Source organism: Myotis daubentonii, chromosome 8 (assembly GCF_963259705.1).
Source record: "Myotis daubentonii chromosome 8, mMyoDau2.1, whole genome shotgun sequence".
NCBI lineage: Eukaryota > Metazoa > Chordata > Mammalia > Chiroptera > Vespertilionidae > Myotis > Myotis daubentonii.
In genome coordinates, this window is record NC_081847.1 from 7,462,114 (window position 1) to 7,488,991 (window position 26,878).

Genomic DNA, 26,878 nt, shown 5'->3' on the forward strand with positions numbered 1-26,878 from the left:
TTCCAGGTGACATCAAGGTGGGCCCCTCTGGCAGTTTCTAGCACTTCTAGGGCAGCCACCTTTGTGCCTCCCCATTGGGGCCCCCCCACTGCACACTGGCCTGGACTCCTCAGCCTCCCTTTGTGGCCTGAAGACACCCACCTCCAGGTGAGGCCTATCAGTGGTTCACATCTCAGTGTCAATTGCTTTACTCAGCCAATTAGATCAGCACCTTGTCTCCCAGATGCCCAGACTTCCCCTTGGGGCTTATCAGGAAGGAGACAAACTTGTTTCTGAGGGAAGGTAGCCCCAGGCAGAGTGGGGGTGACTAAGCGGTGAATGTAGAGACAGCTCCTTCGGGAACTCCCGGGGGAAGAGAGTGGACTTGAACCTGGGGGAGGGACGATTTCCTGGCCACTTAGGAAGGTGGTTGGGATGGTTGGGGGGATAGAGAGGGGGCTGAGGAAGATGCTGGACTTGGGGGTGGCCTGGAGGAGTTGGGGGATGGCTTGCCCCTCTCCCCCCAGTGGCCTGTGAAGCCATCAAGTGACAAGACCACTACCTTTACTACATCAGAAAGGCCTATGGCTGTCCCAGCTAGAATGTAACCCCATCCCTGGGAACGGGTCCTATGCACCCAGCTTTGTGGATTCTATGTGGCTTCTCTTGGGCATGTCTTCACCCACTGCCTGCCTACTCCCTCTCTTGGAGTGAAGACAGCAAGCTGTGGGGCCAGGCACCCCACATCCCCTGCACCATTCAGTGCAAACTGCTTGCTCAGCACAGTGGACCTGGAGCCCACAAACCTTCCCCTCATGTCTCCCCTCAAGTCCCCACACACCCCAGCGCCAGCTGCACTGCCGGCCTTGTCACTTGAGGGCTTAGCACAAGCTGTTCCTTCCTCCTGGAATTCCTTTTCCCTGGGGATAAGGTAGGGCTACCCTTTCCTGTGGCCACATTCCCTAACTTACCCTCTCACTCTGGGTGGAGCCCAGCTGCTGAATTTGTGAATTTGTTAAAAGACGCCGGTGCTTTGAGTGTGAGATGTTGCCAGGGAGGGGGGAGGGGAGAGCAGGGTGAGTGACAACCAGAACTCTACTGTTTGTGCAACTTTGCTGCAACTCTAAAATTACTTCCAAATCGAGAAAAGGCACCCTTCCTCCCAGCAGAGCTAGTGGACTTGATTTCAGGCCCCACCTGTCCCATGGGTGGGGCAACCTGTGTGACCGGACCTACTGGTCCTGTGGGTCAAGGTGTCTCCTTTGTCAGTCCTCCAGCCCCGTGTGGCCCCACTAACGCAAGGCATGGCCTGATGGAGAAGCTGCTCAAAAGGCACACAGGTTGACACGCCGATAACCCCAGTGTGGGCTTCTCAGAACTTGAGCACAATCAGTTTGCCCCTAACCTGCTGTTTGAAACCACTTTGCAGTGTCTCTGTTAGCGTCCTCTGAAGCATGTGCCTGTGGTGCCTGTGTTTACTGAGGACGTGTGCCCAGCTGGACAGGGGCGGGAGGAAGCCAAGTTTGGGGGTGGCTTCAGGCACAACACCAGGCTCAGGTTCCACAAAGCCAGGCTCAGGATCCCGCAGGGAGCAAGGGACTGTGAATGGCACTCAGGCCGGGCGGGGCTTTCGGTCACTGGCTAAGCCTCTAAGGGCTGCGGCATCCGCATCCAGGTGCTCCCTGCTTCCTACTCCTGCAGGTGGAGCAGCAGCCCAGGGCTCCTCTGAAAAGAGCAGCTGGGAGGAGAGCACCGAACAGAAAGGGGTCTTAGGAGGCCTGGGCAGCTGCTGGCACTTGCAGTCAAGAGGACTGGAGGACAGTAGTCGGGAAGGGAAGGTGGGTGTAAAGCGGGGGCAGCAGGAATGTGCTGGAACCCATGGGCCTGAGCTGGAGCCCACCAGGACGCACTGGACCTGTGCCCACTCCTGTTCTCTCTGACCATGGTGACGAGGGTCCCGCAGCCACGGGGCGCTTCTCCAGGAGCTGAACACATGTTTTGTTTGGGAGTCAAAGCTGATGGAGGAGCCGGGGGAGGGGTCAGTGGCAGGCCTGGTTGTCACCTGGTGCCGGAGCTGTCAGCCAGCAGGTGAGCGATGTGTGTGAGCCGCAGCATTCTGTGGCTCCACCTGCTCTCCAAATCTCACACAGGAATCTTCCTTATGGGGCCCCCTATTATGGGTTGGGTTGTGCCCCCCGAAAGATACTTCGAAGCCCTAAGACCAGATCTCAGAGTGACTTCATTTAGAAATACGTTGATGTGGATGCATGTAATTAGTAGAGGTGAAAAGATGAAGTCACATAAGAGGGGCTCCTAGTTCATTAGGATCGGTGGCCTTAGGAGAGGGACGTTCGGACTCAGGCACATGGAAGGAAGACAAGGGATGTGGAAATGGAGGCAGAGACTGGAGCGATGCCACCTTAAGCCAAGGAACACCTGGGGCCACCAGAAGCTGGAAGAGGTAGGAGCACAGCCCTGCCCACACCTTCATGTTGGACCCCTGGCCTCCAGACCGTGAGATAATACATTTCTGTCACTTTAAGCCATCTTAGTCCTTGGTCCCCTGTTATAGCAGCCCCAGGAAATGAGTGCCACCCTCCTCGCACACCCACAGAGAAGGGGGTTCTGGGAAATGTGACCTGGCCACGTTGGTACAGAGAACCCCCAGCCTCCTAGATGAATGGCACCTCCTCACAGAGGACCCCTGGGCCAGGCTCTGCCCAGCCCCTTCCTGTGGCTCACCATAGCACCATCCAGCCCTGTGCCGGGTCACTGGCTCCCCCGGGAGCCCTTTCCCTCTGTGGAGATGAGGGTGCCACCATCTGGCTCCTCTGTGGTTGCCCAGGTCTAGAGAAGTGCCGGCCACATGAGAGGCCTTTGTGTAACTGACAGAGAGGGCAGGGGGTGGCAGGAAGAGGGGAGTGCCCATCCTGGGGCTGGCACTGCAGCCAAGGTGGACAGGAGTGGGGGCCCAGTGGGTGGGAGCTGGGCCCCCTCCAACCAGACCGGCACTGGTGCGCAGACATTTCTCTGGGCTCAGAGAACCAGCTGTTCTTCCTCGCTCCTGTGGGACAGAGGCCCCAGCCCTGGCTGACTGTTCATTTATCAAGACGCTAATAACCTCCGAGATGATTGACGGTTTGGAGGGACACCAGCCTGCAGTGGTGGAGCTGATAAGAGTTTATTGCCTACTTAACCATTTAATTCAAACAAAAAAGAAAAGCCTGGTTGCACAAAAGGTGATGAGTGTGTCTGTTAAAACCCTCTATTAAAATGATTCATTAACATGACACAGAGCCCCCTGGGTCTCCTGACCCAACTGAGGTTGGACTGTCTCACCAGACCAGTGCTTTTGGGTGGGGGGGAGGGGGAGGCTGCAGGAATCCATGAGTTGCTTCTTCTCTGCTGGGGGCTGGGGCTGAGGGCATGTCTGCACAGGTTGCAGCTGGGCTGCTTGGTGGGATTTGGTGTGTTTTTTAAGAACCCTGACCCCTGTTCACCTCTGACAGCAACGCCGCAGGCTGTATTGTGGAGGGAGTAGCGGTAGAAGAACCTCAGAGGTTTCCTCAGAGTCTTATTAAATCATTTCTAAGCAGCAAAGGGGCCAGGGTTGTGCTGTCCAGTGGTGGTATTAGGCCGCTCAGCAGTGGGCACAGAGGAGCGGATACCACACCTTTAACCAATAGAAATGTGTCAGGAAGTGACTACAGTGGAGTGATGGACAGCTGGGCTGCAGAAGTGGAGAGGGCTTTGTTGCACTGGCCTTAAAACTGAACCTATTCCTAGAGTTGTGAAGGTTAAGTGAGAGAATCCTAGCAAAGTTCTTGGGTGAATTCATGGGCAGAGCTTGGCACACTGCCTGGCACAAAGCAAATGCCAGTAGAGTAAATCTGGGGCTGTCTTCAGACCGTGTCGAGAAATTCCTGTTTCTGTAAAGACACGTAGTGCTCTCCAGTACCAGCCAGCCTCTGCGGTTCTGCTGCCTTGTTACTGTTGTTGGTTTTGTTTTTTAATATAGATAACATTTATCCAGTACTCCCTTGTCTTTCTCCCTTCATTCCCACCACAGCCCCATGGGCATGCACTGCCATTAGCTCCATTTTCCAGATGAGGAAAGTTGAGACTTAGGGTTAAATGACTCATCTGTGATCACATGACCAATAAGCAAGATGAGTGCTCAATATGAACCCTAATCTGTGTGAATTGTTTTTTTGTTGGCATTTAGAGATGTGTCTTGCCAGCTGGGAGAGGCGGAAAATGGGCAAATGTTTCCTAAGAAATCCCTTACCAGAAACTCATACCCTTTATCTCATTGAATCACTTCAAAGTAGGTATTTTGTTAGTCTTGATTTATAGCTGCTTGCTCACAGAGTGTTAGTCCTCGGTACAAGGAGTGACTCTGGGGAGGCAGGCAGCTTTGGAGGCCAATCACATTTGGATTCAGCTTCACTAGGGAGCTGTGTGACCCAAGATAAGTTACATAACCTCTCTATGCCTCAGCTTCTCCCTCAGTAATCCTGACACCTGCCTCCTAGGGTGGTTTGAGTTTCATGACTTGGTGTCTCCATGAGGGGCTCACAGTCAGGGCTTGGTTTTTGTTTCCCATGAATATTTGGCAGCAGTGGCTGGATTTTGGCAACGCTAGTCTCTCTGCCATTGCTCAGTGCATTGCAATGGTCCACTGGAAACCGTCCACATTGGTCTGACCCCACTGATAACTACTCCCTGCAGCACACCTCCCAAGCCCTCTTTTATTTGAAGATGAAGTTCATATTTATACTATCTGCTAGAGGTGTGTCTGAGAGCAAACATTTTTTAGAAAGTACTTTAAAAGCCTGGAATTCAAAACCCTCCAATCTTTGAAGCTACAGCCAGCTGAAAAAATTGTAGTCAACCGTAGTCAGTCCTGTTTATCAGGAAGAGAAAAAAGATTCGCTCCAAACAAAGCCACTGACCAGGGAGAGGGAAAATATGAGAAGTATTTGGTCAAACGCTTCATTAGCTTTGAGCTTGCCTCTGAGCAGCTTAACCAGCAAGGCCTCTCACCCACTGGGGGCTCCGCACCCCCCTCCCAGCAAGTTATTAAGTTGAAAATAATTAAGGTTGCCAAGCGATTTCACCCCTTGTGAAACTGCTAGAAAGGAATCCTGTCATTGTTTAATTAAAAAATGAAGAGAAAGAAGAGAAGGAAAAGAAGGAAGGAAGGAAGGAAGGAAGGAAGGAAGGAAGGAAGGAAGGAAGGAAGGAAGGAAGGAAGGAAGGAAGGAAGGAGAGGGAGCGAGAGGGGATGAAGGGAGGGAGGGAGGGAGGGAGGAAAGAGGTAGGGGGAAGGGAAGAAAGGAAAACATGTGATATGTTTGGAGGATGGGGTTCCCCTGGGGGCTAGGTAGGAACCTATCTTGTCACTGAAGGAGTTCTGCTCAGCTGGAAAGTGGTCCCTGCCATGGTCCTCCCCCTACTGCCCACCTTCTCCTTGCTGGCACCTCTGTTTTGGCAGATTCCTCCTTCCTGCACCCAGGGGAGAACAAAGGGATTCTGAAGTTCTCTTGGTATCATATGCCAACTTCTTTAAAGGCCCAAAGTATCCCAGTTAGAACACTGAACAGAAGTTTTAGATTTAAGACTGGCTCCAGTGTTTCCTGGTTGTGTGGCCTGGGGACGGTCCCTGGCTTTTGCTTGACATGATTTCACTTAGGTACAAGATCAGTAATATACTTGTCCTGCCTACCTATTTAGACCTATGAAACTGCCATTTTATTTTTTATTATTTTTTTATTTCAGTTTTTATTAATTTCAGAAAGGAAGGGAAAGGGAGAGATAGAAACATCAAAGATGAGAGAATCATTGATCAGCTGCCTCCTGCATGCCCCCCACTGGGGATCGAGCCCACAACCTGGGCATGTGCCCTTGACCGGAATCGAACCTGGGACCTTGTAGTCCACAGGCCGACACTCTATCCACTAAGCCAACCTGGCTAGGGTGAAACTGCCACTTTAGTAGGTCAGAAATTGTTGAGAATCATCTATATATATGAAAGGCTAATATAAGTGTCCTTCCGACCAGTTGCTATGACACACACTGACCACCAGGATGTAGACGCTCAATACAGGAGATGCCATGACATGCACTGGCTATTTACAGAGAAACGGCACTCGGACCTGGCACCCACAAAGCAACACTTGGCTTCCCCCAAGTGGGACACAGGTCTCACCACCACCCCGGAGCAACAGCTCACCAAACCGCAGCCAATGCTGCTGAGACCCCATGGCACAAAATGTGGCCCACAGCCCAGCCCAGCCCAGAAACAGTCACTGTGGGCCCCGGGTAATGATGTCACGTAGCAATGCCCGGCTTCCTCTCCCTAGCAGCTAGCCTCCTTGGAGTTTCTTCAGCTCAGGAACACAACTTGCTTTATAGCCAGGTGCAAACATTTTACACTGTAACCAAATGTCTGTGAAGCGTTTTCCCATGCCTCATTTCATTTGATCCTCACAGAAGGCCTGGAGTAGGTAGATAGGAGACTCAGTGGAATCCATTTTCTTCTCATTAGCCAGAAAATGGATATTTAGAAAGCTTAGAAACTTGACCTGACTGAAAAAAACTAAGACATGGTGGACCTTGAAAATGACTTTAGGTTTTCTCATTGCGCAGAATATAGTCAAACCACTGCTGCAGTTAAATATTTTACCCTTTGTTCTCCCTGCGTGATCTACAATGATAATGTGCTTCATGTTGATATTTACTGCTGTGTTGCTGACAATTACCTGAAAGAGAAGTTGGGGTGCTTTACTGGGCTGGAAAAGGTTTAGCTAAATCAGAAAGCAGGTCTAATTAAGCAAGTTAATTCTCTATACATAAAAGGCTAAATTGACTCACGCATGTGCAATACATATAAAGCTCTTGCTTGTGCCAATCACATGCATGTGTTTTGATCTGCCGTTGTTGATCTTGAATTTGATTGACACTTCTGTTATAGAGAAAGGGTGAATGTCGATATTAAAATACTTTTCTAATTAATTTCCTTTCATTGTGCACGAATCTGTGCACCAGGACTCTAGTAATCCCATAAGGTTCTTCTACTTGAATCAGTTGAAAGAATGTGGGAGTGTATTGAGTGATTGTTGTACTAATAAAAGACATTAACTCATTCTACGAGGAGTCACTGTCTCCAGGATGCTGGCCCTGGGCTAAGTTGACATGTACTGTAGATACTGCTTCATTCTTGCAATAACATCCTTGCAAAACTGCCCTTATTTTTGTAGATAAGGAAACGGATGCTCACATGGCCAAACTTACATACCCGAGCACATTTAACTAGAATGCGCAGCCATCAGGATTTGAGCCCAGGCAGCCTGGCTTCAGAATTCAGACCCTTCACTGTTAATTAATCAGTAGTCAATTATTTAAATTAATCCATTCACTCAGTAAGTACTTACTTAGTTTTGTTTTAAATGAGCCATTCACTCTTCTAGGCATTAGGAATATAGCGATAAGGGAGATAAAGTCCCTGCTCCCATGGAAAGAAAAATACAGCACACAGCAGATGAGTAAAAGGTATTATAGATAATGGTATTATCAGAAGGGAAGATAAGGGGGTGGAAAGGCTTTAATATAAGGAGAAATATATATTTGGTCTTTATCCCCCATTCCTGGCACAGAGCTCCTAAAACCTTTGGAATTTCCTGAGTAATAGGGGTGATGGGAGCATCTTTTGTTCTAATATTTGGTCTTTGCCTCTGGTTCCTGACACAGAGCTTCTAAATCCTTTGGAATTTTGTGAGTGATAGGAAACTATTTTCTTCTAATGAGGCAACTCTTGGCAGATTCCTAAATAGCTTCATTATGGGGGTAGGTCGTAGGAAAGACCAAATCTTGATTAGAAGCTTGGAACTTTCAGTCCCATCCCCCAGTCTTAGTGAAGGAAAGGACCGGAGCTTGAGATAATAATTGATCATACCTATGTGATGAAACCTCTGTAAAAAACCCTGAATTATGATGTTCAGGGAGCTTCTTGGTTGGTGAACACATCACTTACTGGGGTGGTGGTGCTCCCCAACTTTACAGAAACAGAAGCTTCTCATTTAGGTACCTTTTCTATGTACCTCTTCATCTGGCTGTTCATTTGTATTTTTTATAATATCCTTTGTAATAAACCAGTGAATGTGAGTAGTTCTTCCCCTGAGTTCTGTGAGCCATCATAGCAGATTATTGAACTTGAGGAAGCGTGGGGATCATGGAAACCCCCAATTAACAGCTAGTTGCTCAGAAGTACCAGAGGCCCAGGACTTGCAATTGGCATCTAATGTTGGGCAGTCTTTAGGGATGGAGCCCTTAACCTATGGGGTTTCTGTTAGCTCCTGGTAGTTAGTGTCAGAATTAAATTGGTATCCAGAGAGTTGGAGAATTGATCAGTGTGGGACAAAACCCACACAAATTTGAAGTAGAAACAGATCATAGTTGGTGTCAGAAGTGGGATTTGTTAGAACAGCCCTGGCTCATAGAAACATGTGACTTGAGAAGAGAAAGGATGAAAGGGCAGAACATGAGGGACTTTTGATTCTTGGGTGGCCATGTGGTCATCCCTGGTGTGGAGCAGCAGCTGTGCTGTGATCTTCTACAAAGATAAAGTTACCAATGGGATTAAGGGCTGGGTCCAACTCTTAGGGAGTTGGTTTACTAGATGCATAAAGAAGTGCAGCCTGATAAGAAAATGAAAGCATCCTATCTGATAAAGAGGGAATATGCTAATTGACACTCACACCATCTCAAAGATGGCAGCACCCACAGCCAATAAAGAGGAAATATGCTAATTGACTGCCCCACCCTCAAAGATGGTGGTGCCCACAGCCAATAGGAGGGGATATGCTAATTGACTGCCCCACCCTCAAAGATGGCAGCACCCCATAGCCAGTAAGGAGGGAATATACTAATTGACGCCATGCCCTCAAAGATGGCGGTGTCCACAGCCACAAGATGGTGGCGCCCAGTCCCCTCAGCCCTGCCGGGGTGTCAGGTGTGCCGGCCGCTCTGTGTGCCTGCCTCTGGAGCCCCCCAGTCCCCTCAGCCCCCCAGCTGCCCAGGGCCGGCCCAAGGCACAGGCAAGCCTCGGATGGCAGCTGCCTCGCCACGCAGGGCCGCCCAAGGCTCAGGTAACCAGGGCCAGCTGAGGCTTGCACGGCTGGCAGTGGTAGCAGCAGAAGTGTGATGGGGTGTTGCCTTCCCCTGATTGCTGGACCATAAAGATAGCCAACATCTTCCCAGGGCCAGGCAGTGAGTGAGAGAGCAGTTTACATCCATGATGGCATTTCAGTCTTGGTAAGAATCCTAGGAGAAAGGAACTCTAATTATTTTCCTTTTACAAATGGGACAACCCAAGGTTCAGAGAAGGGAGTCAGGTTACTCAAGGTCACAGAGCTGGCAGAGCCAAGACTCAAACCTTGGGACTTGGATCCCATGTTTCACCCTCTTCTTCTCTGTTCAGAGTTCTCTATCAGCTCCTTCTCATTACTTCTTGGAGGAAAAGAAACATGACTAATAAATCAATATGTCAAATCATAAGCACGCTCTGCCTCCAGACAGTCCCCTGTGATAGAAGCAGGTGTGTTTTTTGGGAGGAGGTGCGCACGAGAGAGACGTGATGAAAGTCCACAATTTTCCCCACGAAGTCCGCATGACCTTTAATTACTTACAGATTTAATGGAATATCATTCCACATGATTTATTCCACTGAAAGATTGATTAGTAATACAACTTGAATTGTATTCCATTTCCCATGCAATTTAAGATGATTTAGTGCCAAATAAAGACTACCCAAAGCCCTTGCTTCAAAGAGCCGCAGTCCTCTTGCTGTTGTAATGCATCACGAAGAGAGAAACTATGCCTCCCTCCACCAGTCAGAAAGCAACTCCATCTTTCCGAACCTCCAACTGAACGAGCATCCAGTTGCTTCCAATCTGGGATGGGTGGGAACCCTACCGGGTTTCTCAACCTCGGCACTACGGACATTTGGGTCGGATCCTTCTCTGTTGTGTTCTGTGAGCTGTAGGATGTTGATCAGCACCCTTGGTCTCTACCCTCCAGATATGAATAGCACCCCCCTCGCAAGTTGTGACAACTAAAAATGTCCTCGGATATTGACACATGTTCCCAGGGTGGCAGGAGAGCCCCTGGCTGAGAACCCGTGATGTAGACTTCCACTAATACAGGGGAACCAAAATATGTTCTTTAGAAAAGAACAAATCAGCACATTTAAAAATCTCACTTGCATGTGTACAGTTAAAAGTGTGTATGTGAGGGGACTTTCCCCAAGGGAAAAATTACAGCTTTTGTTTTCTTATCTCTTAATCCGTGTTGTTACCTGGACAACATCCTACATGTGCCACCTGGGAGACCCTCAGAGGATGAAGACTGTGGGCGTCGGGTTTCTAACGGGGTGTTGAGCAGGCAGCACATTGTGCCCTGTGACTGGTTGGTACATTTCAGTCCGTTTCTCCCTTCTACCTTCCAGATTTGGCACGAACCAAAGGGGCTCCCGAGACTTCCAGATGAAAAGCAGAGTGGCCAGAAATGTGGCTCCCTTAATGCAGCCCGAGTTCTCGGGTCAGGGGAGCACACGTCATTCCATTTAGTGGATTTGCTTTACCAGCTTCTGGGTTTTCAGGTTTTAGGAACCCCTGTCCCTTCAGGATGATGTTGGATGTTACTCTGCATGTGTGCGTGTGCATGTGTGTGCGTGCGTGTGCATGTGTGTGTGTGTGTAACACTTTGCAGGCGCTAATTACGGAAATTTGTGGGACAGTCCTGCTCTGGCCCACACCTCCCTTTTCTATCTCAGACAACAAATAAAATAGCCCCGTTCTCCTTTGCGGCAGGACCACCAAGGCTGAGCAAAGGGCGGCCAGCCCCTCCCGAGGGTCCCCCGTGCTCTGCTCCACTTGGCTCTTTCAAGGACGTCTCAATGAGTGGCCTTGTTGAGACTTCCACTAAGGCCCGGCCTAGAAGGGACCATTAAAAACAGTTTAATCCGAACAAAAGAAGTTCTGTTCTTATTGTCCCCCTGGTTGCCGGTTGGGTGTAGCAGCTGAAAATCTATCTGCACCGGCAGCAAACCTGGGCCCCGGGCCGCACAGCTCACCCTCGCAGAGATTCTGGATGGACCCTTAGAGCAGATAATTTACAGCTGAAGCAAAACACAGAGAGAGAGGCCCTTCTCTTTGGCACAAATGTTTCCTATTAAAAGCCTTCGAAGCCCCTGGTAACTGGAGCTCTCTTCGTCCCGCACAAGCTCAAGGTGATGGTATTTACGCACACACAGTCCCTTAGAAGAGCTCCTGGCCTGGGTGCTGGTCCCGTCTGCGAGGAACAGTGTGCAATTGGACTAAGAAAAAGCACACGGAGCCAGAAACCTGTGAAAGGGGGGTGTCTTGGGGTTGATTTTAAATGCCTGCCCTGGAAGCTTTGTGGTTGGAGATTTTCTGCTGCTGAGAAGCTCCAAACAGGCAGGGGCATTTGTGGTGAACCTCCAGAACCTTCCAGAAACAGAGATAATCACCCCAAAGCAGAGCTGTTTGTGTGTCATGGAGGAAGGGACGTTGTGGCAATCTTTCTGGGACATCAAATGAGTTCAGTGCCATCGATTCTTTGGAATAGACCACCTAAAAGAAGTTATTTAAAAATGTTTGTTTTTTAAAAACCAGTTTTTAATTTTTTTTCTGTACTGGCAAAGATGAAATTTCTAGGGTTGGCCAGGTTCAGAAGCTCATTTGTTTGACCTCTGGCTTCCTCGGCCGGATTTTCAGAATGGTGCGCCCATGGGGCTGTGAACTGTTGTTGTGTGGGGACTAATGCAGTTCGGGACCATTTTCATTCAGACTCCCGAGGAGATCTAAACAAAAGCAGTCAAAGGAACAGGTTGGGGGGAAATGTGCTTGCTGAGGCTCAAGGAGGACCCTCACATGCGAACACCCAAGAACTAGCCAGAAAGCTCTATGGGAACAATTAGACAGAAGCATTACTGGGTTACAGCAAATAAAAACCCCAGAGAGAATTTAGTCCCAGATTGATGTCACCAGTTTTCCTCTCCTGGTGCCCAGCAACCAGGGGACGCCAGGGGCCTGTCTTCTTTATCCCCAGAGGAATTTTTAAGTGCCACCTGGGAAATGTAGATCATGAGGCTGACATGGAGACCAACACTAGAGCTTAGCTACCATTTCTTAAGGAATTATATGGCACTTTCCACGGATTATCTCCTTGATTCTTCCTGGCAACATGAGGGAGAGAGCAGAGAAAGGATTCTGGCCATTTTCTAGGTGAGGAAATGGAAACTCAAGAAGGTTCTGTGGGTTGTGCACGCTCACCTGGTGAGTCAGCGGCAGGTTCTGCTCAGCCTGCCTGGCGGCCTGAGATTCTGCCGCTGGTGCTGCTGCTGCTGCTGGCCCACCCTCCGCACACGCGCGCGGCGCAGATGTAATGCAGGAGTCGGTGAAACATTTGCTGTGAAGAGTCAGAGTGTAAATATTTTTGACTCTGCAGACTCTATGCTCTCTGTCATAGCCATTTGGCTCTGCCACTGCGGAATGAGAGCAGCCATAGGTAACCGGGAACAAGTGGCTGTTGCTGTGTCCAAGCAAACCTCATTAATTGATTAGATGACCGAATGTGGCCTGTGGCCATAAGTTGCTGAGCCCTGATCTAGTGGATACTAACTCTCTGTGCCTCACAAGGATGTTGGCAAGATGAATTGAATTAAGCCTGTGATAGATATGCTGAGGCAGATGCTGCTGGTGGTGATCCATCCTCCCCTCCTTCCTTCGTATTAGAATCAACATTGTTCTAGTTAAAAATTCCCACTGATTAGCCTCCCTTCAGCTAAGGTGCCTAAGGTGACTGATGAGATGTGTTGACATTAGCCAGGAAAGGCTATTGTTTCACCTTGTGCTTCCTCTTCCTTCCCTCATCCTGCCTAGAAGAGGCAGTGATGCCTGGAGCTGGAGCAGTCACACTGCAACTGCGAGGAAGCAAGACTGCGGGCTAAGGACAGCAGAGCAGGGAGCTTAAGAGGAGAAAGGTGCTTGCATTCTTTTCTGAGAAGCTGCATTAGCCATGGACTTCCTACCTGCATACTTCCTGCACCGTCCCCCCCCACCCCCCGACCCCAACCCCCACCCCCACCCCCACCCCCGCTTTGGTCAAGCTATTATGGACAAGTTTCTGTTACGTTATAGCCAAACTCTATCCTGCCAATTTAAATACTGAGTCCAGGGCTGGGCACCTACTGAGTACCTAATAAGTGATTATTACTTAGTGTTAGAAATATCAGAAGTGAGATCTCCAACCTTCTTGGGCATCTTAGATGATGGGTAGCATGTCAAGGTGGCATGTTTTGGCATGGAATCAATTTTAATGCCTATTTTCCCAGCAATTAGGAGGCTGGGCAAAGAAGTGAAAAGAACAACATCTTAATACTTTTCTGCCATAGTATTTTTTCACACTGTCATGATTGTGGCTGTCTCTTCTTCCCCGAAAGACATAGATAACCTTATTTATCCCCATGCCCTGGTACCGGGACCTGAAATTCAGCCATCACACCCTTGGAGAGGCTTGGGGGTGGAGCCTTCTCACCCCCTGTGATGGTTAATTTTGTGCCACCTTCGTCATATTCTATTGGTTGGAAGTAAGTTACAGGTCTCTCCCATGCTTAAGGGGGAGGGATGACATGGGTGTGAAATCAGGAGGTGGGAATCTTAGGGGAGTCATAGAGTCTCTGCCACAATGGCATTCAAAGCCCTCCGTGACATGGGTGCTGATCGGATCTCTGAGCTAAGATTCTAACTTTCCGTCTCTTCTCTACTGCTCCAAACACAGGGACCTCAGGCTGCTCCTCAAACAGCAAGCAGGTCCTGCCTCGGGGCCTTCGCACTTCCTGTTCCTGTGACCTAGAATGCTTTCTCCAGTGACGTGAGCAGCCCCTCCCCACTGCCTCCAGGGGCCTCACCTGATCACAGTGGCTGACGTAGCACCTTGTCTCTCTGAACCCCTGTCTGACAGCCTGTTACTACGGAAGCTCCACAAGCCCATGTTGTTTGCTCCTATGCCCTCCACTGTCAGAACAGTGCCTGCCTGGCATGTGGCTGTGCTCAGTAAATACCTGTGGCATGAAGACAGGATGGACCTAGCAGGAGGAACCCTTCCCCTTGAAGACAGGAGTTTAGAATGAAGGGTAGGAACAAAGACAGGGAAAAGCAAACCAAGACACAAGCAAAACCCTTTGGCAAATGACATCATTTCCTGACTCACCTCCTACTCCGTGCCAGGTGCAGTCGTGAGTGAATAAGGCAGGTGTGCTTGCCCATCGGCAGGCAGCCTTTAGTGAGGAGCTGGAGAGGAGACCCGGAATGGCACTGAAGTGACACAGTTAGGCTGTGAGAGGAGACGTGCAGGAAGACGTGTGGGGCTCTGCGAACTCCTCTGTCAACCAGGGATTTATTGAGCACTGACTGTGCAGAGTCCCGACACAGAGAGCATAGAACGGTGGTACAGAGCATTCTCTCTGGGACCTCCCAAACCAATGGGCACGTGGCATCCAGTGCTGAGGATCTGCCAACAGCCAAGCAAGGGTGGAGTTTGGAGGGTGGAGTGATAAGTGCTGGTTCCCAGGGCATCTGGCTGCAGAGCCCCAGCTCAGCTGGATGCTTGATCAGACTTGGTGCTGGCATCTGCTGGTGTGCCCACTCTGTATCCCACCCCCCTTTTTTTCCGTTGACAGCAATCCCCTGTTTTGGAGCTACTGCTCCTGCCCCACAACATGAGTCTCAGGTGAGGCTGACTCGGGGTGAGCAGGTGGCCTATCCAGGAAATCCAGGTGTTCCATCCCTGGTCCAGGAAGTGAGCCAAGAGCTGGATGTCCTCTCTCAGGCGTGAGTGGAAGGAAGAAGTTCACCATCTCCCTCAGGGTCACCCCCTGACACTGTACGTCTGGAGCAGTCAGCCACCGAGTCCCCTTGTCCTGCAGAAGAAGCCTGTCGGTGGCAGGAAATAATGAAGCCAACATTCACACAGATGCCAAATTGAAAGATGGAGACAGAGAGCACCAGAACCATGGAGAAGAGGTCACCCTGTGAGCCCCGGGCCCAGCACTGCCCAGATGGACCCCGCCTGAGGACTCCCATGCTGACTTGGGCTTGTATCGCTAGCACTGGAGAGGTCCCTGACTTAACTCTAATTAGTGGCTGAGAAGTCCTGCCGGGAAGAAACCTGTTTAACTTTCTTGAGCTCATCATTTCTTAAACCTACTTGACCAGGAAGTCCTTTTTCCATGCAAACATTTTAATGACCAGGGAGAAAGAGAAAGGGCGTTCCAGGAGTTGGATCAGCAGAGGCGTGGAGGTGATATTTGCAACATCAAACGCATCTAGAAAACGGGGCTTCAAGGAGGCTGCTTGACACCAGACAGACAGAACAGCGCAGATCCTCAACCCTTCCTGTCTGCTGGAGGGCTCGGCTCCTGCGGCAGATCTGTGTCCACATGGAGCCAGTTTCACAAATGACTTCTCTGAGTCACGTTCTGTTGTTTTATCTATAAAAATTCTGCCTCGGAGACAGACCCTCTTTTTAAACACAGGCTGGTTTTATCTGCTTGGCCTGTTTACTGATTGATGCCAAGAAGGCTTTCTCAAGTCCCAGATGCCTTGAACTAACCTCCAGGGAAAGGGGACCCACAGTGTGGCCACACTCAGTCGATTTTTTTCTTCTCCTTCAAAAATGGAAATGAAAGAACCAAATGTCTGCAAATTAAATTTTCTGGTTATAAAGAGGCTTTTGAACCCCTGTAAATCATCCTTTTGTTTTTGTGGTTCCCACCTCCCACCCCCAGCAAATTCCCACGAGGCATTTGAGAATCAAGAATATTACCCCACAAAAACAAAACCAGGGCCATAGTGCAAAGATGTGGAGGGTCATGGGGAGCCACAGATTATGGCATTGGAGGAGGGGTGGGAGGAGGTTGGCTTGAGGTGTTGGTAGCTTCTACCCTTCATTGGAGCCTTAAGGCAAAAAACCTCGGACTTGCTATCTGAACAGCAGCTACAGGAAGAGGTCTGGGACTGAGGTGACCACAATCTTTGCAACCTCTTTGATGTCTGGGAACATTATGCTTCCTGGCTTTGCAACTGCAGATAGTTTACTGAGAGCAGACTCTTTAGAGGTGGCTGGGGAAGGGTCTGACTGATGAGGATGCTGAGCTTCAGACCAGGAGAAATGGACCAGCACCCAGCAACACCCATTGTCTGGACCGCTCAGGGACAGGGGCCCAGGTTGGAAATTTGGGCTGAGTTCTATTGGCTATAAGAATTAGGTACCTCGTCAAGCCTCCCCAAGAAATGGGGTGGTATCATAAAGGCATCTGCAGCCGGGGATCTGGGAACCATCAGGCCTTGGGAAAAGCTGGAGTTAGAAGGTCGAGTAGCCTAGGTGCCCTGGGGACTCACCTCAGGGCCTTTGCACTTATGGATGCCTTCACTAAGAACACCTTTCTGTGTTTGTCACATGCCTGGCTTCTCAGATGTCATCTTTTCAGAGATTCTTCCCCACCTGCTGCTCTCAGCCTCTCTTGTCTTTCTTTTCCTCTGTGGCACTTGTTACTCATTCTTGTTTCTCATTTGTCTCCTACACCCAGAACATAAGGGATTTGGAATGTCTTTCCACCGCTGCTTCCTCAAGGCCTGATAGACTGCTACCTGGTAGAAACTAGGAAAATATATATGAATGAATCAAGGAATAAATAAAAGCCCAGGCTTGCCAGGTACAGCTTCTCAGGGTGTGTACCGCACAACTCCGAAGACCACCACTCTCAAAGGCTAGGGTGGGCATGGTGATGCAAGGGTTTGTAGAGCACAGTCTGTGACACTGGACTCCGTGGCCTTCAGCTGCCTTATAACCATCTTGCTCATCATCTATCATGGCCATGCTGGCTGCACTTTCTACCTCTTGACCCAGCCTTACTCCAATTTTCTCACAATGAGCCTCATTTTCTCAGAATCTTCTACTTCAGATACCAGGAGAATGACTGTGATAAATCTGGCTAGTTGTCTTGCTCTAAGCCATGTCATTGTCACTCTCACCAGCTTGAAATGGTGGCCTTCAGGTGACCTTCTCTAGTATAATCATCTCCATCTCAGGAGGGGACTAGGTTGCCTATGGCAGGCACCCATGTTTATCACCTGTCCTGCCCAAGCCCATGAAGTACTTTACGTGACATCCCAGCAAGGCAGCGCCACTGTTATACCTGTTTTACAGGTGAGGAAATGGGCTTGGAGACTGACATCCGGCTGTTTGTGTTCATATTTGACTCCATTGTTTTCTCATAGTGTAACCCTGGGAAAATTGCTTAATCTCTCTGAACCTCAGTTTCCTCATCTGTAAAATGGGCATAAAGATAATGACTTCAAATGAGCTATGAGGATTAAATGGGGTCATGAAAACAGCCTCCCTGGAGACCTAGAGTATTAGCTATGTTGATATCATGTCTGCGAGTGTGTTTTCCTTCACAGAAAAAGTACTTGACATCGAAGCTTGCACACACTCTAAGCCAGTGGTTCTCAACCTTCCTAATGCCGCGACCCTTTAATACAGTTCCTCATGTTGTGGTGACCCCCAATTTCATTGTTACAAATTGAACATAATTAAACATAGTGATTAATCACGAAAACAGTATGTAATTATATATGTGTTTTCCGATGTCTTAGGTGACCCCTGTGAAAGGGTCGTTCGACCCCCAAAGGGGTCGCGACCCACAGGTTGAGAACCGCTGCTCTAAGCACTAGATAAAAATGGGAAAAGCTGGCTTTTAGGGTTTGTGTCCCTGGGACTTGTAGTCTGGGGCCATGAGTCCTTGAGGAAGAAAAGGAAACCACACTTGAATACTTGAACGGTGGCCATTCTAGTCTGTGTCCAACTGTCAAGGCCGTCATGCCACCTGATCTCCCCAGTGAGGTGGGGCTATGTGATGAGCCGTCACTCAGCACCTCGATGACAGGGTGCCAGTGACAATCCCAGCTCCTGATTCTGAGTCAGACAGAAACCACGGTGTCTGTCAGGGAGTTCACTCAGCAAGTATTTGTTGAGTGTCTACTACATACTAGATACTATTCTGGGCTCTATTTACAGTAGTGAACAAAGCAGATCAAGATCCATGCCTGCACTGCAGTGGGGCAGCGAGACAATGAACAATAAACACGAAACTAGGTGACATTTCAGGTGGTGGTACGTGTTAGAGAGAAAAAGGTAACATGGCCAGGAGGGTAGGAAAGGGGAGACATTGAGATTTCGGTAGGGTGGCTAGAGAAGGCTTCAATGGTGAAATAACATTTGAGCAAAGATTTGGAGGGAGTCATGTGGGTATCGGCAGATGAGCCTTCCAGGCAGATGGAAGAGCAAGTGCAAAGGCTCTAAGGTGGGCATTTAACTACAAGGCAGAACCTAGGACCAAGGTGATGATTCTTGCTTCACCCAGAAGAGCCCTTTAGTGTAGGATTGCCAGGTATTAAAATACAGGGTGCCCAGTTAAATTCGCATTTCAGATAAACAATGACTAATTTTTAAATACAAGCGTGTCCCAAGTGGGGGACAATTAGTCATTGTTTATCTGAAATTCGAATTTAGCTGGGTGTTCTGTATTTTTATTTGCTAATTCTGGCAACCTTACTCAGTGGTCAGTCATCATGTGAGCTCTGGAAATAAAAGCTGTGGGCAGGCTTTATGGAAAGGTGTGGCTGGAAGGAACAAGGGAGTCAGAATCAGGTTGCCCAGGCTCTGGAGGTTGGCATTTCCTCCCTTAGCTATGTTGTCTTGGCCAAGTTCTTTGACCTCCGTGCCTCCGTCTCTTCATCTGTAAAATGGGAGACATAGTAGGGCTGCTGGACCATTCAAGATACCCTGCAATGTGCTCAACAGCAGGTGTTCATTCATGCTAACCTAACTCTTACCAGTCTTCCCATCCTATGTAAGATGAGCTCAAATCTGTTCTACTTCCCCCAATTTTTTTTTTACATGAGTCAGGACTAACCTATTTAATGAGGTTTTCCTAAGGGGGAGACAATAAAGATAAAACCCAAAGTAAAACAAGGAATAATTTTTTTAAAAGGGCATTAACACATGAGGGAAGCAAGAGAAGAAAGGGTCCAATTTTGCGGGGCGGAGGCTGGTCTTTTCAACCTGTCACTCAGTGATCCTTTCATAGTGAATTAAATGGAAATGTGTGAAGGCACCAACCTCGGGGCTTCTTTGGTTCTGGTCAGGGAAGGCCGAGGTGTCCTCCAAACCCAACAGAGCCCTCTGTAAGGCCGGGGTAAACCCGTTTCACAGAATCTGACTGGTAGATGGGTTTTCTTTGGTCTGATGGTTAAAAAACAAACTGAGTGATTTGCCAACAAATACACATTGAAAGCTGTCACACACAAACCCGGATTCCCAGCTTCTCTTGAAAATTAGAACTGTCTGGTGACATTGGCCATCCAATTCCTGGAGGGCAGCACCCATGGGAAGGTGGTTTCCGGTCCCCCTGCCCTCACACCCCGGTCCCTACGTTTCCATATCGTATCTGGGCCTCGTGTCCCTCCCACCTGTCATTGTGTCAGTGTTCAAGGTCCCCGTTAGTGGAATTAATACGAAGGCTATTCCTTGGGCCTCCTGTCTCGGGTCCTGTGTCTCTGTATGTTATCTGGCCAGTGCCTGTAGACACTTTAAGTGCATAAAGAAGGAATGAAAGAGGAGCTCAGAGGTACTCTGGGGATTTATCAGTACTGATAAGGCACCCACTGTGTGCCAGGCCTCTTCTGGCCCTGGGAAACACAGACAGGACCAAGACAAACCCTCCCTTTTGGTGTGCACCTGGGTTTATGGACTCAGGCCCTTGGACCAGACGGTCTGCATTAGAATTCTGATTTCACCACTCAGTCTCCAGCAGTGTGGCTGTGAGCAGGTTCCCTCACGTATGTGAGTTTCAAGTTCCTTATCTGTAAACTGGGGATAATAATAATGAATATTTTACAGGACCATCACTTGGACTAGCTGGCAGATAGTTAAGCTGTACGTTGGAGCCTCAATCAATTGGTTGTAACTTCAGGAATGTAAAGCCTTGCTCTTCCACAGCCAGTCCTTGGACCAGCAGCATCCACAACTCTGGACCTGGGTCAAAGTGCAGAATTGCAAACCCCTCTCAACCGGCTGTGGGGAAAGCTGCATTTTGACAGCTCCCTGGGAATTCACCTGCATAGTCAGGATGGAGAAGTATTGCCTTAGGATCAAACAAATGGGGAAAGGTCTTTTCCCAGGCTACTAAACCACCAGATGGCTGAGAGCCTGGGCTGTGTGGACGGATGTGGCTTGGGATAACGGTTTCATCAGAGATGAGATGTGTGGCTTTGCGCATGTCACTCTCCGAATCTCAGGTCCCTTCTCTGTGGCACAAAAAGCAGAACAGGCTCCTGCACGCTGGAGGGTGATGTAGGCTAAGGTTGCACGGGGCTAGGCAGGTGCTGAGTGGACAGGAAATGCTTTGGACTCATCAGCCACCCTCATTCATGTCTGGGAAGGAGGAAAGGGCTCCCTCCAAAGCTGAACCAAGAGTAGTAATGCTCAAAATCAAACCAGATTTCCTCCAGTCAGGAAGAAAGAACAGTAGTAAACAAAACCGCAGCTTCTCCCCAGCCTGGGCCATGCAAATCCCGCCTTGGCCATCAGCTTGCTCTGGAGTGTGTGTGTCTCTGTGTGTGTGTGTGTGTGTGTGTGTGTGTCTGTGTTTTCCATTTGGAACTGTGGCTACTGCCACGTGTACTTGAGACTGATTGAAGTTGTTTAGTATCCTACTCCTCTGTTTAAAAAATTGTGACAAGAAAGCCCCAGAGTGAGCGAGCAAGCAGCCTGCATCTGCAGCACAGTGAAAGATTTGCCTGGAGAGCACCATTTCATTACAGGTGTGCTAAAACCATTTCCTCTCCAGGGTGGATCTCTTTGCAGACAAGGGTTTTAAAGTCTGTGTGTGAGGAGGCTGCTGGCTTCCTATTCCCTGCTGAGGTCTGAGGCCCAGGTCAGCAGGCCTTGGCCAGGGGGGTGGACAGAGGGGCAGCCCACGGGCTGCCTGTGGGGAGCCCCAGGCCAGCTGAGCTTCCTCCGGGCAGATGGTATAAGAGTTCTGCCGATGAAGATGAGGCCCCTGCCTCCTGCTGAATGTGTGTGTCAGCAGAATTCTTTTCTTCTTTTTATTGCCTTTGAGACATATGCTGACTTGGTCAAAATCGCTTAGGCAAGATGTGACTGATGATGTATGAAATGAAAACTCCTTGCCCAGTGCTGGGAGGCCAGCGAGAGAGGGGTGTGGACACTCGCTCGGGGCGGGCCAGACACAATAACGCCCCTCACATTTCCAGGCCATCTTTCATCCAGGGGAGCGGGCCCCAGGTGTGGAGCAGACTGGGGCAGATCTGGTTACAGCCCAGGAGCCCAGTGCTGGGTGCCTGTGCTTGGGGAACCACAACTGGGGGTGAGTGGGTGGGTGGGAGACTGGCTGCTGGGGGAAATGGGATAGGCCCCGGGAGCTCCTGGGCCCTGGATGGCATGGGGGTGGTGGGAGCTGCTGGGGAACAATGAGAGGATGGAATGTAAGGATCTTCCTTTCACCTCTCATTCCACTTGCCTGCTCTGCCCGCTCGCTCACTCAAGCTGGATCTCCCAGAGTCAGGATAAATGTGCTTTTCTCTGCTTGGCCAAAAAGCGGACCGTATGAAACATTTGTTGTTATTCTTAAACTTAGGAGACTTTCCTGTGAACATACTTTCCTTTTCTTACTGATGCTGGCTAACGTTTATCAAGTGCTTTCTCTGTGCCCCAGGCCCTTATAAAGTCCCTTACGTGTATTGAATTAAGTTCTGAATCCACACGCCAATTCTAGGAGACAGGCAGTATTACCTCCCCCCGCCCCCGCCAATTATACAGATGGGGGAACTGAGGCCCGCAATTGCAAGTGGCATGGCTGGAGTGTGAAACAGGTGGGAAGGCTGCTGTCTCCCACCCAAGACTTTCTCTAAACAATTGTGAAGCCTTTGCTATGGCCTCAGCCCTCAGAGCAGCATCTGATATAATCCCAGCCAGATATTTCCTGCCTGCATGTTTGCATTCATTCATTCAGCAAGCATTCACTGAGGGGTTGGTGATTTCTTGGGGACTCCTTTGGGAGGGAAAGGGGGGAAAATAAAGAGCCCACCCCTTCCCCAGCATGGGTCACAGGAAAGGTAAGGCTAAATAGGGGGCTGTGGGAGTTCAGAGGAAACCTTATCTCAGGTATGGAGAGCATGTTGTCTCTTCATCATGTGTGAGAAAAGATGGCTTCTCAGAGGAAGGATGGTGGGGCAAGGGGACTGGGAGATGCCTTAGCCTGGCACCTGCACAGTCAGCCCTCAGTCCACCATGCTCTTCGGTATTGGCTGTGCTTATCACTATTCATTCAGCAGGTACTTATTGAACACTTCTGTGTTCCAGGCTCATGTGGGCTCGTGAGATACACAGAGGGGAGACTATAATCCTTCCTTCAGGGCCTTCACAGGATTGAAGGGGGACAGGACAGATGCTGACCCATCAGCTGTCATATGCAAATTGGTAGTAACAGTACCTGGCACCCTCACCCCAGCCTCAATTGCTGGTTAAAATCTCCCCAAAAGGTTTGATAGTGGATTAAAAGCAGAGAAGGCTGCTGCAGAAGCATAGCATTTTAGACTTTGAAAGAAGCAAGCACCTTCATCCCAGCTGGCATTGGAGGTGGCCAGGCAGTGGCGTCAGCTTTGCCCCTGGAAGGCCAGCCCTGGGAGGTACCAGCAGCTCGGTGGCCTGGTTTCTGCTGCTTGCTCTACAGGGCCTGTGCACCTGCTGGTCACGCTGCTTGGGATGCCTTCCCGGGGAAACCTTTCTCTCTCATCTTCCTGGGACTCGGGTCAATGGCAACTCTTCCAGGAGATCCTGTTCCCACCTCCTACCATGTCACCTTGTTTATTTCATCCTGTCACTTACCACAGGCTGAAATGGTCTGGGTTGCACACTCTCCAATGAACACGGCACCCCAGCCGGCACTCTTCCCCCTGCCTCAGTAGGCCTCATCCTCCACACTGCCTACCCTTGACCCTCCTGCGTGCCCCACTCCCCCGGGCTCCAGCAGTCAGGCACACCGCCCCCTTCCCTGAGAGAATCCATGGACAAGCACAGCCTCCTGCCCTACCCCAAACTGTACTTAGGTTCTTGCTTTGTCTCCCCTGGCCTGAAAGCCAGCTCCGTGATGGAGGCCACTGTGTGGACTCACTGCTGCACTCTCCAGCCCAGCACCGTGCCTGGCACCGGGACGGTCCGCATGACTTCCAGGGTGCAGTACAAAATGAAAAGGCCGGGGGCGGGGGGAGCTTTGTTCATAGGTTATAGAGAATTGTAACATGGCAACAGCAGAGCCCAGCGTGGAGCCCTTCTGATTGTGGGGGCCTGGGCACCTACACGGGTTGCAAACTCATGAAGCCCACCCTGCCTGACACCCAGGAAGTGCTCAACAAACTGTGCTGAGGGAAAGAGTGATGGATGAAGGGCAGGTGGAGGGTGCCTTTCAGAGTGCTTTGACTGACAGGTGGGCAGAAGCTCAGCCCTGGGCGTTGGATTCAGGGTTCCTTCTATCTCAGCCTGGGTGGGCCTGTGCAGCAGGGCCTGCCTGTGGGATATGAATGGCTAGGACCTGCAGCCTTGCCTACTCTTCTCTTTGCCTGGCTCTGGCCTCTCCTATGTCCACCCATGTGGGCCGGCAGGCTGCCATCTTTTCCAAAAGTCCCAAAGGGATTCCTGGCAGAAGCACCTCTGCTCCAGAAAAGAGACAAGACCAGGTTCCTTTGTACCAGGTCTTGGGGCTTTCTGCTGCCCAAGGTGAGGCTTAGCCGGGCACCCTCCCAAAGGAAACCCCATCCCCAAATTCAGCCCTTCACCCTTCATCCCAAAGGCCCTGAGCTGACATTCTGTCCCTCACAAGGACACCACTGGTTTGCAGGTTTGCCTCTGGGGCAGCCCCAGGAGGGAAGGAGGCAAGCTGAACTTTGCCCCACATTTCTCACTGCCACTCTGGGCAAAGACTTATATACAGTAGGTCCTCCCTCTTACGTCGGAGATCCGCTCCTATGCTCCTACGGTGCAACCTAACACGATTTTCACTGTAAGTTGGAACCCACCTATATAAGCACCTACGTCACTCACATAGAGTGCATGAACAGCAGTAATGAAGTGAAACATTAAAAATATTAAAAGGAAGATAACAATTCCTGACCTTTACTTGTGGTAAATAAATAATAAAAAACAAAGTACATATGTACATACGTCGAAATGACAGACCTTCTTTTTTAAAAATAAATAAATGGGAGATGGCAACGTAACCATACACTGAGTCCGACGTAACCGGAGGACTGTCTGTATTTTGATCCCATATTTATTGATCAAGAAACCAAGGCTCTGAAGAGCATCAATTCACTTAAGGTCCCATGGCAGCTTCTGAGTTGTCTGGGGAGCCTGTTCCCGTGGGAACCTGCCTCTCAGTGGGTGGCTCGCTGTAGTGTTTGTGGGATGAACAAATGAGGGGAGGGGAGAAGGGAGACCAGTGAGATCCAGGCACAGACCCTCAGAGGTGAACTCGATGCAAACTGGATGCCAGGCAGGGGCTGAGGGGAAGGTTGGACAGTGGTGGGCCGGGTACCTGGTCTCAGGCAGAGGTAGGGCTAGAAACAAACAGAGCCCAAAGGGGGAGGAATTCTCCAGCTCACACAATTTCACTTATTCATTTAACAAATGAATGTGCAGCCACAGTGGCTGCCGGGCCCTAAGTTCAAGGTACTGTGGGTGCATGGCCACCAAGAACAGCACCCGCCTGGGCCCCCAGAGTGATTCATTTCCAGTCGGGGAGGCAAGACAATAAAGAAAGCATGAATAACTCAGTCATTCCAGATGGTGGGAGGAGTTAAAGAAAATAAAACAAGTGTGTGGGAATGAGCAGGGCAGTGACCTTAGCTATCTGTGCTGGTCTCTGGGAGGAAGTGGCACCTGGAGGAGGGCCAGCTAAGTACTGATGAAGGTAGTGGGGGAGGAATCAGGGTAGGAGGGAATTCTAGGCAGAGGGAATGGCAAGAGCAAAGATAAAGGTGACCAGTTGGAGAGACAGACACCTGAGGGGTCAGAGTGGAGTACATGGGACAGAGCATCTAAGGGGCTGGCGGATCCCTCCCGGGAGCCTTCACAGACCAGCGCACCATCCACACTCCCCCAGCTGCTTCCACCGCGGTCTGAATCCCACGGTCCCGCTCAGACTGCCAGTGCGGAGCGGGGAGGGCCAGCCTGGATTCTTTCCTCCGCACCCCCGTGGCGCCGGGCCGGGCGCTGGGAACCCCGGGGGCACTCAGTAAATATTTGTAGAGCGCTCCAGAAGGAATGAATGAACCCATTGGGCGCAGCTGGGGGGGAGGGCGGGGCCGAGGGCAGGTGGGAGGCCGCGGGCGCGGGAGGGGCCCCTGGAAGCCCGTCCTCCTCCACCTCCTCCTCCTCTCAGGCCCCAGCGCGTACCACTCTGGGGCTCCCGAGGCGGCTTCTCGAGCGATCAAGGGCACGCAGGCCCCGGAGAGCGACCTGGGGCCCCTGCTCTCGGCGCTGGAGTTGGAAAGAGGGTGGTTCGCCACCGCCCGAGGGCTAGAGCGCAAGAGGAGCGGGAAAAAAAAAGGAGCGCTCGCCTGCCGCCTCCCCGGCGCTCACTCACCCGGCTCCTAGGGTTGCTGGCTGCTCCTCCCACCCGCGCCCGCCTCCTTGCTCGCTCCTCGCTCGAGCCGGTTTCCAAGCCGTTCGGTGCGCCCGGGCGAGTGCGGGGCGAGGGGCCCCAGGGCCAGCACCGAGCCGGGGGAGGGGATCCGGGCAGAGAACAGGGGGGCGGGGAGGGGCCATGTCCGGCGCGGGCGCCGCGGGACCCGTTTGCTGCAAGTGACCGAGCGGCGTGGACCGCCGCCTGCTCCCCTCCGCCACCTGGGGCGGCGCGGGCCCCGGTGCCGGGTGCCCGGAGCCCCGGTCGCGCGTAGAGCCGGCGCGATGCACGTGCGCTCGCTGCGCGCCGCGGCGCCTCACAGCTTCGTGGCGCTCTGGGCGCCCCTGTTCTTGCTGCGCTCCGCCCTGGCCGACTTCAGCCTGGACAACGAGGTGCACTCCAGCTTCATCCACCGGAGCCTCCGCAGCCAGGAGCGGCGGGAGATGCAGCGCGAGATCCTCTCCATCTTGGGCTTGCCCCATCGCCCGCGCCCCCACCTTCAGGGCAAGCACAACTCGGCGCCCATGTTCATGCTGGACCTATACAATGCCATGGCGGTGGAGGAGGGCGGCGGGCCCGACGGCCAGGGCTTCTCCTATCCCTACAAGGCGGTCTTCAGCACACAGGGCCCCCCTCTAGCCAGCCTGCAAGATAGCCACTTCCTCACCGACGCCGACATGGTCATGAGCTTCGTCAACCTAGGTGAGTGAGAGCAGGACGGTCAGAAGGCGTTTTGGGACTGGGAGGAGAGGGGGTCACTTCTTACATCCACCCCACCCATCTTTCCACTCTTGGCCTTTTGCAAATCGTAGTTCCTGGCCAAGGTTCTCCTACCCCAGCGTCCTTGTGGACCCCACGCTGTGCGCGCCAGGTGGGGCGAGCCAGGCTCTTTTGGCCTGTGGGAGTTTTGGGGGAGAGACGGACTGGTCCGAAAACCCCTCCGGGTTAAGTTGGCGGCCGTACCTCTGGGGCTGGAGGCGCCAGGCGGGCCGCGGCCAGTTCAAAGCGCGGGGCTCGGTCATGTGAGCTGTGCCGGGCCGGCGCGTCCCG

At 51.0% G+C, this 26,878-nt stretch overlaps 1 protein-coding gene and 1 long non-coding RNA gene across 2 annotated transcripts in view; both read left to right on the top strand.

The window, feature by feature from the left end:
* LOC132239216 (uncharacterized) overlaps positions 1-26,878 on the top strand; it is a 106,082-nt gene that overhangs the window by 3,233 nt on the left and 75,971 nt on the right. The window lies entirely within an intron of this gene.
* The window catches only part of BMP7 (bone morphogenetic protein 7), a 75,532-nt gene continuing 74,613 nt past the window's right edge, over positions 25,960-26,878 (top strand). Inside the window, exon 1 of the mRNA XM_059705230.1 lies at positions 25,960-26,530. Within this exon, the coding sequence (XP_059561213.1) occupies positions 26,113-26,530 (418 nt within the window). The 5' untranslated portion in view covers positions 25,960-26,112. The remainder of the gene's footprint in view (positions 26,531-26,878) is intronic.